The sequence below is a fragment of the Gouania willdenowi genome, chromosome 16, assembly GCF_900634775.1.
Source record: "Gouania willdenowi chromosome 16, fGouWil2.1, whole genome shotgun sequence".
Taxonomy (NCBI): domain Eukaryota; kingdom Metazoa; phylum Chordata; class Actinopteri; order Blenniiformes; family Gobiesocidae; genus Gouania; species Gouania willdenowi.
The window spans coordinates 23,830,585-23,841,879 of record NC_041059.1 but is presented as its reverse complement, the minus strand read 5'-3'; the positions used below and the strand labels follow the sequence as shown (position 1 = coordinate 23,841,879).

Below are 11,295 nucleotides of genomic sequence, written 5' to 3'. Positions count from 1 at the left end.
ATTCCAAAAAAAAATAACCGTGGCAAAATATGGGGCCGCTTAAAAATACACAAAATCTTAAAAACACAAAACGACAACAAAAATACGAAGAATAAGAGAAAAACATACTAAACAAATACATATCAGACAACAAAAACACACAAAGTGATTGAAAAAAAACATACAAAACAACAAAAATACACAAATACTGTATTTACCAAAGTATACAAAATTACAGTTAACAAAAAACAACAGAAATGCACAAAAGTTACTCCAAAAACATTCTTAAATGACAAAAATACACAGAATGACAGAAAAATATACTAAACAAAAACACACATAAAACAACAAAAACACAATTTTACACAAAAAAATAAAAACATTAGACAATACACAAAGACAACAGAAACACACAATACTGGTGCCAAAAACGCAAAATGATGAAACATATACAAAACAAACTCCAAAAAACACCTGAAACGACAACAAATATACAAAACTACAGAAAAATATATGAAATGACTCCAACAACATGTAACAAAAAATTTTCAAAAAAATTACACAATACACAAAAAATACTCTTAAAAAAAAAACAACACACGCACACACACACACACACACACAAAAAAAAAAAAAACACAAAATGAAAGAAAAAAAATACTTAACAAAAGCAAAAAAAACCCGTCTTGTTCTTCCGTGTATTAATGCTTAGATCGGTCAATATTCTGAATGCTGACATGAATGTTGCCCCTCTCTGATTTAGATGAAGTATAATCCTTTGCATTTAAATGCAGAGTGTAAATATAGAAGTCACCACAGCTTTTTGGCCTGTATATTTCAGACAGTGGATGAAGTAAATGTTATTTTTGATTCAGTGACTCACCCCTAATTCACCAAAGAATGAACCCAGTTTAGTGTATGAAATGTGCAGAGTAGTAGTCCTGGGATGAATGTCAAATCCATTGTTATTTTGTGATTACATAGCAAGAATAAATATTGAAATTACAGAAGTATGAAAACTTCCATCCCTTTGTACCCCTGATGATTACATTAAAGTCTGTTTAGAATTGAATACATAAATTCATTTTAATATTATGCTATAGCAGCAGCCCAGTATATATTTAGACTGCACAAACACAGTTACAAAATGACTAGATGTTGAATAATCAGCCAATGGGCAGTACAATGAACCTTCTCTGTGTAACCTTCTGCAAACCTCTGAAGCATCTTTCTCACTTGAGCTGTTTATGGAGCAAAATGTCCCCACCTTGTGGTACAAAACGGTAATGCAAGACATTGGTTTACTGCAGGTGTTTGCTACATTATTCTCAAAGGAGGCATTTCGTCTAATCTCACCTGGATTAAAATCCTTCCGTAGCCGAAAAAATACATTCTCAATGAAAACAATACAGTTCATAAGATTCTATATAGTTAAAATACTATCTAATAATGCTATGAGTTATGGATTTGAAGAGCTACAAAAAAATAACTTGAATTTGATAACACGTGATCATGTCGGCCTACACATGCTAACTGCTAATTTCTTGCAACATATCAAGCATGCATTTTAGGCCTGCATGTTGGTAGTTAAATAAATCTTTCCCCACTCAAATACAATCTCTATTTTCTTCCAGAATAGTCTTTTTTGTTAGTTATCTTACCAGGGATTTAAAACTAAAGGTTAGCCACAGGTGTAAGGAGGTGAAGTAGTTATTGAACAATGTGATTTATTTTTAGGTTAACAAATTGTTTTATTATATCATATTTTAATTTGAAGTTAATGTCATTAATCATCAATACCCTCATTATTTTTCAATTTTTTTTTAAAAGCAATAGGAAGCCATTGCAAAAGAGTCAAAGAGCCACATGAGGCTCTAGAGCCGCAGGTTGCAGACTCCTGGTTTACTGGCTACACCTATAGCCCAGAACACACGTTTAAAAAAAATAAATCACTCAAAACAGTTCATTACACTCTGTTAAAGCAAAAAAGCCATTACATGTAAAATCACATTCTGCAGAGATCAGTTAAACTCACGTTTATTATAACAAACAATGCTACAGATTTATTACAGAGAGAAAGACATAGTTGGATGGTTAACAGACTTTCATTACATGTACTCATTAATAACATACACATACATACATCAGTACAGCACTGCTCCTGCATTTCCTCATCAGCAATGAAGAACATAAAGATCTCATTGGGACTTTTACTTTAGATGTAGTGGTTAAAGATGGACTCATATTTTTCTTGTTTCCCTGATGTTACTTTGGGCTCTCCATTCTCTTTAATGAAAGCCTGGAATAAGAAAACACAATTTTAGAAAAACAGTCCCCATCATTCAGTCAAATGTGTATTCAGAGTACAACAAACAAAGACTCAAAGAGAGTGGATATTAATATTTGTACCTCCATGTCCTCTAAGGTGGCAGAGCCCTTTTCCACCTTCAGTCCAAGGCCATGACTGAAGCTAGAATAACGCTCCTATAAACATCAGCTAGCATTAGTAAACAACATCAATCTGTGTCTGCTCAGGAACAGGATGTTTGGGATCAGACAACATACCTTTACCATAGCAGTGATGAGTCCATCCTCTATCAGACGAACAGCATTCCTGAGCCCTCTAGCGAAGGCGTCCATAGCTGCGATGTGAGAGATGAACAGATCCTCCAAGTCAGTGGATTCTCTACGTACCTTAGCATCAAAGTTCAGGCCTCCAGGCTGCAGACCTCCTTGTTCAACAATGGTCTAAAAATCAAGAGATAATGTTAAAGCTGCTGGAGACAATTAGTTTTAATCAGATAAAGACATAGTGTCGGCCTCAATGATCAATATAGCGAAGTATATTTGCTCACAAACAAATGTACTCATTATGAATTGCTGCTGAAAGGTCTGTTTTCATCTCTAGTGGTTAAGGACGCTGGCCTTGTAATCAGAGGGTTCCCGGTTCAAGCCCCACCTGGGCCATCACTGTGGGATGTTGAGCAAGTCCCTTCACCCCAAACTGCTCCCCAGGTGCCGCAAAATGGCTGCCGACTGCCCCCCAGGGATGGATAAAATTGCAGAGGACAAATTTCAACATATATGTGTAACAACATATATACATGACGAATAAAGGCTTAAAGCCCAGTTTAATTTAATTTAATTTAAAGAAAGACGCATACAAGTGTTTTTACTTCATTCTTACCGTGATTTCTTGTGTTTGTTCTCCAGATAAGGACAACAGTAATTCATTTGACTTCATTTTTTGTTCTAGTTTGTTCCCAGTACATGCCGTGACATCACCTCATTCCGCAAGACAATTGATTTCAGCCAAAACCCCAAAATAAGCATCTACAATTGTTCTGCCAAAACATTCACTCTGTACAAACACCAGAATTGTTTTGAGAAGTCACTTTGGCAGAGTTTTTGTAGGAAAATGTAAGAAATCAATGTAAGAATGAAGAAAAAAAAAAAACACTTCAATGTATCCACTTTCTACAATGCAATGCACAAAACTTTTCTGACAATGTCAATAAACTGAGTGTTTACTGTAGAGACCAAAATAGACTTTAGAGTGGAAATTGCTACCTTTTACATTGCAATGGCCTGATTGATACTGATATCAATTTGAAATTTCGTCAGCACGCATCATACGTATTTTAATTACATATTATGTAGTGTGGAATGTTAGAAAAGGTTTGATCAAATTATATTGTTCAGAGAACAATAGTCAACAAGGTATGACAAAAACCACTTACATAAATTTGAACCTTAAACGTAAGAACATTTTACAACTGAATAAAATAAAGAAAAATAAATAAATTAGAAAGACCCTGAAAAATTCCCCCCCCCTCCAAAAAAAAAAAAAAAATATATATATATATATATATATATATATATATTACTGTTTTTAAGGACAAAATAACCACTTATTTAACTTAAACAAAACAATATTTGTAGAAGGAATAGAATAAATAAAACATAAATTAATATACCCTGAAAAATAACCTCAAAAACAATAAAAACTCATGATACTTTTAAAGTGCAAAATAATATTTCAAGTTCACCTCAGTTATTTTTTTTACTGTCAGTAGTCGATTGCTTGTATTAAATATTTTAGTTGCATGCAGATATAATCCTGTTCGATTTCTTTTGCTGACATCGAACCAATTTTCGGATCGGGACACCCCTCATTTAAAAACTGATTGAAATTTCATTTCAGGGATATAAAAGATGAACTATTTCTTTTGATTTTAGGAGTGATAATACTTACTGGATTTGATTTTTTAAAAAGTGCCCAAAAATTAAGATTGCCTTGCCTCATTTAGGAAATACAACACAATAAAATTCACAGAGTGACTATGTACCACTTTAACATTAAAGGTCCTGTATTATGCTATTTTTAACCCGTCTCCATTTGTTCTAAGAACCCCAACAACATAGTATTTGAGGTTATTTTCGCAAACTCGCCTGTTTTCCAGTTTTAGCCTCTGAAAAGTGACTTTCTGAGCAGTTAAAAAAACTGGCTGATTTGGGGCCTACTTATGCATATTCATGAGTAGGCGTGTCTGTAGACACTGACTCCACACAACAGTTTGCTATCTATACACTCTTGTTATAGTTTTCAAACAAAACACCTGGCTATTTAAACTTTGGCCTTCTGAATCGAGCTAAAAAGATGTATATCACTGTAACAAAACCATTATAAAGTGATTTTTACATAATACCACCCCTTTAAGTTCTGAACAATGAGCTGAATGAAACAAAAACATCCTCCATGGTGACTGATCTATTCTATACTGCAAACACCTTGGAGATGTCAACCTTCACCCAGAGCATTAGCACTGTTGAGCTAAAGGCTAATGCTCCTGTTCATTTGATATGAACACTAAAGTGAGAATAAACAGAGGTTTGCTTACTTTCATGACTAAGGTGGTGTTCCGGATGTCCATGGGGAACTGGTCTGTGTCCCAGCCCAGGTCAGGAGAGCCAGTGTTGGAATCCACTGAGCCCAGCATGCCGAAACTGTAGATTACAGACAGATTACATTTAACAGAGAGTAATGTTTAAATAAACACAACGTATGAGTCTCACACGGAGGCCATGACAACATCATGTTCATAGGAGTGTCCTGCTAGGGTGGTGTGGTTGGGCTCGATGTTCAGCTTGAAGTGATTCTCCAAACCGTAATGTTTCAGGAAGCCGATGACACTCATGGCGTCTGATGAGGAGAACAAAGACGTGTTAAATGAGGCTCAGATACGATATAAATCTGGATCATTTTATTTCAAATGAAGTCTGACCAGAAAGTCAATTCTGGGTTAAAATTGATGATCCAAATGCCACACAGGCACATTTACTATCAAACAGCTGCACAAAATGTGCCACTTTAGTCTTTTTCTTCTATAAGGGACAGCATGTGCGAGTGAGTTCTGTAGTGTGTCTTGTTTAGGAGAAGGTCTGGGTTAGGACGCACTCGGCAATCCATCAAAGTGTGCTTTTCATGCTGTTCTGAGAAGTAGTGAAAGCAACGACTCCTAAAACAAGTATTTTAAAACAAAAAAAGTTAAATGATATATATATATATATATATATATATATATATCAATATAGGCAATATTGTAATTTTCAATATATCGCCCAGCTCTAATCTGCAGGTGCATCTGCCATTAAAGACCCCGACCAAAGAATCTCTTCAGGCTGTGTTCAACCGCATGAGTGATATAATAATAATAACAAACTTTATTTATATATCACTTTTCAAAGTGCTTTCCAAAGGCAGTTATACATTAAAAAATAAAAAATATGGAGTCTTGAGTCTTGGTCAGAACTGAAAACAAATGTACTGTATATAATAGGTCGTGGCTGGATTTTAACATTTTAAAATTACATGAGCGCAAAACAGAGGTGGTCCTTTAATAATCTGATCACATTAACGTTGACAAATGTGAGGCGGTCTCACCGTAGTCGTACTGATGTTTGCAGGGCTCCTTTGGCTTTGGCTCAATCAGGAACTGACAATTCAACCCAATCTTCTCCTTGTACTCTGGACACAGACAGGTGTCACTTCCTCAGTGTTTATCACTCACTAACCGTCCGTCTGCTGTTCCTGGGATCACTTACTAACAGCCATTCTGAAGAAGTTGGCCATGTGCTGCAGCTCAGCAGCCACATCTGTGTTATGGATGGAAAGAAAGCCTTCCCTGCCTCCCCAAAACACTGATAACACACACACACAATAGATTTACAGCAGAACATTTAGTGACATGATGCATCTTAATCTCTCTTACCAAAGTTTTCAGCTCCCAGTTTCTTGGCAATATCCAGACCTTTCTTTACCTGAGCACCAGCATAAGCCAGCACGTGGCAGTCTGGGTTTGTGGCTGCACCGTTCATGTACCTGCCATATGATGTCAGCAGGAAAAACATGCAAAAAAAGAAAAAAAAAACACACACACACACAAGGTTAACTAACATTCATCCTCCTGCATTTGAATACATTGTATTTGGGTATAAAGTACGCCGTTTATTGATCCTGGTCCAACACATTTTAGTCAAAGTATTTCAATTTGACATAATTTGTTGCCAGAGTGACTGCCCTCTATGGGTTGAAACTTGGCTATTACAATTGATTTTTGCTATTGGCTGAGAACAAGATCATGTGATGTTTTGGGACCATCTTGCATCACAAACAAGCACTGTTAACCCCGCCCCTTTTATAAAAACTAGCACCTGTGGGCTCTACAATCTGTGGTGAGTAGGTAGGATTGAGAGAAGAGTGAATAGAAAGGTATATTGAGTAATGAGTAGCATATAGCATAGATTGTTCATTGGAGATTTTATAGTATAGAATGGGTGTCTTAACAGCTCCAGGAGCCCCGCCCATAATCAAAGCCTTTTTTTTTTTTTTACATTTCCCTCCTAGTGGCAGGTCAGGGGAAAGCAGGGCTTTATTTTCTCTTTAAGTTACAAACAGCTCATGGATCTTGTGGGTGGGACGTGAGAGCAATGGGAACCAAAGACCTCTGATGGGCGAACAGGTTGCAGGTGACCCACAGCACTTTGACTGCAGTCTGTCTCTGTAACTCCAGAGCTAAGTCTGAGATCTCCTCCAGATTCCTGTTGGACTCCTCCATCGTGAGGCCTTCAGGGGACATGTCTCTGTGGGACAGACAAGGATTACGATCAGTTTCTTTATGCTTAAGAGCATGTGTCAAACTCAAGACCTGGGGGCCAAATCCGGCCCTTTGGAGCATCCAAATCATCCCGCAAGCAAAAATAGCTGAGAAAACAGTATAAATTACTAAATAATTTTATTGTGGATATCTTACAAGGGTTGCAAAGGGGCGAAAAATATCTGGCAAATTCCCACTGGAACTTAAGCTCGGGACTTTTGGCAATATTAAAAAAATTGAAGCTTTGAATTGGAATTATTTATTGAAATTGGGAGTAATTTTAAATCACTGTATCATATCCAAACATAAATATTGGCATGCATGCAAAAATAATACATTTCAACAGCTTTATTTGAAAGCAGAACATTACAATTATTCAAGTGGAGTTTTATTGAATTTGTGACAAATTCAATGAAACTCAACAATATTTGCAGGGGTTTACAGTTTTCCCATGCCTGTATAACACAATGGAAGTCATTTTCACATTCAAATTGTGACAGAAACCTAATTCTTTCCAAAATTTTTCCAAAGTAGCGCTAATGTTGAATTTGTTCACCTTGGCGACCCAGTTGAGATCAAACTTATCCGTATTTGGCCCTGAACTAAAATGAGTTTGACACCCCTGCTTTAGACTCAAGAACATGTAGCCAGAGTGTGTTACTTTCCTTTATCCACGTACCGGTCATGAAACGTGTAATACTTCACCTACAGGAAACAAGTACAGGTTTAAGAAATTTGATGTAATCCCTTCAGGATTCTACATGAAGGCTAAAGCTCCTCACACCAAGCTTGGTGAAAAACTCAAAGGCCGCACTGAGTCTCTTCTTAGCTGACTCCATTGGAGTCCCTTCATTCCAGAGCCGGAGGAGGGTCGGGAACCCAAAAGGATCAGCACCTAAGTAGAAAGAGAGCTAAGATAGTCTGCAGTTCAAGAAGTAATACTAAGATTATAAAGAGGGACAGGAGACCGATCAGTACCAGTTCCACAGAAGGAGTGCCAGTAGCAGACTGAGAACCTGAGCCAGTCCTCCATGGTTCTTCCCATCAGCACCTGCACAGAAACGCACAAAATTATTAAGCTTGTGAAGGCCAAAAGATGTTAAACGTAGCCCGCACACAGCAAAGCAAATATGAAGATGTGTTTAGAGACAACACCATAAAATCATACGAGGAGGTTATAGTGGTCAAAAGTTTTCATTACGGTTTTCCTATATTCATTCGAAAAACAAGACAATTCTTAATATAATGTACATAATATACAAATATTTTAAGTGCCATAAAACACAGTGACTGTACATGATTTGTCATAATTCATTTGTTGTTCTTTTAAAAATACAAATTATCTTTTGGCGCTCCAGTCGTGACAAATCCCAGATAGCACGCATACGTCTTGCCGATGTCGACCTCAGATCGTGCGTCGGCATTTTACTCCTAATGCATTATTTTGTGTGTTTTTACCCCCAAAATTGGTGATACCACTTATAAAATTGTAGAACTGTAAAACGTCACTTTTGGCTATGCTGCTGAAAATACATTTATGATTATGAACTGTGTCTCTATTTTCTCCAAACATAATAAGCTATTTAGTGGTAGTATATTGTTTTTGTTGTTATTGTTGTTGTTGTGATATTGCCATATTCCAATCAGATTTAAGTAAATACTCAACCATGGATATGGAGATATTTATACTAATTGAATGATCCAAGCTAAATAAAGGTTAATATAAGCTGTAGAGAGGCCGCGCTGAGTATCTTTAATCCATTGTCCAAACATCGGCCAAATGACGATGTCTCTGCAACGTCTGCCCAATGAGCAAACACTCTCCATAATACGTCTCGCCAATGCATCTTCATTCATCGTGCCGACATGTATGTGTGAGATGTATGTGTGCTATCAGGGATGTCTCCTTCTGTTGCGCAATTCTTCTTCACAATGTCAACGGTGAAGCAACACTGCACCCAGCAGTTCATCTATGGTACTGCAGCAAAAATGAAGCAGAAAGCAGCAATCGACGTAATTTTATCATTAATTTACAACATTAAACGAAGAGTCGACGCAAATTTTTGTAATAAACATGATCACTTATGTTTGTAATTTAGTTTAGTTGAGATTATTTGAGCAATTCACATTCACATTTTTTACAAAATACAAGATACATCATTAGATGGTAATGAAACCTCAAAAGGAGTAGGCCAAAAGCAAGAACGCTTATAGGCGCCTACCCATTATTCAGTTATCACAAATATACAAATAGCAACATCAACAAGAGAAAAGAAGAGAAAACCTCTTTAGTACATTTTGACATCACACAGAATTATCACAAACTACACACATTGATACATACATTATATTGTGTTTATGAAATAGCATTTATATTAATTTCAAATATTGCGGGGGTACCTACAGTTAAAAAAGAACTATGGTCTAATGTCATTCGCATATTCTCCAAAACACTTCTTATATAATGTATTTTGAATATCTGCTGACAAGTGTATTTTGAATATCTGCAGATCATTTTTGCATTACTGTATATGTTACACACTGTGGTTGGCGCAAACCTCGAGACGGTCTATATACGGCAGAGGTAGGCAACTATTATCACAGCGGGGCCACAAAAATGTGTTTGTCTGATCTGAGGGCCACGTTGTCAACATTCATGTCGGCATTTAGAATAATGAGCAATCTGAGCGTTAACAAAGAGTTTTTATAGTAATTTTATGTGCCATTCTGTGTATGTTTGTTGTTGTCTTGCACGATATGAGGCATTTTGTGCATTTCTGTAGACCTTTTGTGTATTTTTCCTGTCAAATATGTGTTTTCTGGAGTCATATTGTCCATAGGTGCTGTCATTTGCATATTTGGAGTATTTTCTGTGGATTTCTGTTGTTGTTTTGCTTGCTTGTTTGTTAGTACTGTGGGTTTGCGGAGTCATTTTTCATGTTTTCCTTGTCTTTTCGCCAGTTGCCTATGTCTGATATACAGTATTTCATTCGATTTTTTTCTTTTGCATTTTTTTTTTAATATATATTATATTTGAGAAAGTAAAAGTATAGAATAGTGTGTGTGTGTGTGTGTGTGTGTGTGTGTACCTCCTGTGCATTGTAATGTTTGAAGCACATGACCTCACTGGGCCCAGCATTGGGGACATACTGGATCTTGGAAACGCCTGTGTGCACATATACATGATTTACTCACACAGTGATCATATGAAGTGAAATAATAAAGTTATTATTGGTCATCTAAAAATACATTGAGAGCACAACAGACGGTGGAATCTGCTCGTGTGAAGCAGCTGGTTTATTTCATAAAGACACTCAGGTCTCCATTCACAGCAAACACACAGAAAAAGTAACACACCGATCAGTTTGTAGCACAGACACTTACCCGGAAAGAATTCCTTCTGTGCGGCCATGTCTGCTCTGCTGAGCTGGAAGAATCCTGCTAGTAGCTCCTAATGTGTAGAACAAAGAAGCAGTTCCCTCCTTGAACACAGGGTGGCGCCAGATCCTAAACATTACGTTTTAAAAGACAGAGCTGTAAGAAATGTCTGTTCGCTTTTTTTTTAATGCTTCTAAAGCAGTGTAGTAGTGCAGTACTGTATTCTACAACCGAAGTTATCCTTATAGTGTAAATGTGCGTGTAATCTTTGGGTCTTTAATGGTCTTTTTTAAGTATTCAGTAGCCAGAGGTGTAAAGAGTACTTATGTATCCGACTAAATTAAGTTGAAATACTGTAAATTGATTGAAATCGTACTCAATTACAAGTACAAGTGCAAGTAAGTAACACATAAAATACTCAAGTACAAGTAAAAAGTAGCTCAATTAAATAGTACTCAAAGTAAAAGTCACTAGTTACTTTCACCCTCCACGTTTATTTTTGGGAATACATTTTGACACGGTTCCCTTGCATACAGTAAACATCGCATGTTTAACCAAATCTTGCGCAATTGGATCTTAATTTATTTTCCACAAAGGCATCTGTATACAATAAAAGGTTTGTCAAAATGTAATTTTGTTTTACATGAAATAACACCAATGAATGTAATTCAAAATAATAATTAAAAAAAAAAAAAAAAAAAACGGTTGGGTGTAGAAATTTAACAGGTGACTTTACTTCTTTTAAAACATTATTAGTACAAGTAAAATTACTGGTTTAGAA

General features: G+C 36.3%; 1 protein-coding gene across 3 annotated transcripts; it reads right to left on the bottom strand.

Moving 5' to 3' along the window:
* Positions 1 to 1,999: 1,999 nt before the first annotated feature.
* Positions 2,000 to 10,631, bottom strand: LOC114477948 (xylose isomerase-like). 3 transcript variants are annotated; one of them, XM_028470682.1, is made up of 14 exons: positions 10,521 to 10,631; positions 10,226 to 10,302; positions 8,115 to 8,187; positions 7,919 to 8,031; positions 7,816 to 7,841; positions 6,985 to 7,122; positions 6,252 to 6,361; positions 6,085 to 6,180; positions 5,924 to 6,007; positions 5,056 to 5,182; positions 4,881 to 4,986; positions 2,545 to 2,727; positions 2,389 to 2,463; positions 2,000 to 2,278 (listed from the first exon to the last, which is right to left on the bottom strand). In XM_028470682.1, the coding sequence occupies exons 1-14, from the start codon at positions 10,546 to 10,548 to the stop codon at positions 2,195 to 2,197; spliced, it is 1,320 nt and encodes a 439-aa protein (XP_028326483.1). In that variant the 5' UTR covers positions 10,549 to 10,631; the 3' UTR covers positions 2,000 to 2,194. The 3 variants fall into 3 exon arrangements, with proteins under 3 accessions (XP_028326483.1, XP_028326485.1, XP_028326484.1); XM_028470684.1 differs by lacking the exon at positions 10,521 to 10,631 and having other exon boundaries at positions 7,921 to 8,031; positions 10,226 to 10,290; XM_028470683.1 differs by lacking the exons at positions 8,115 to 8,187; positions 10,226 to 10,302; positions 10,521 to 10,631 and having other exon boundaries at positions 6,985 to 7,841; positions 7,921 to 8,032.
* Positions 10,632 to 11,295: the final 664 nt, after the last annotated feature.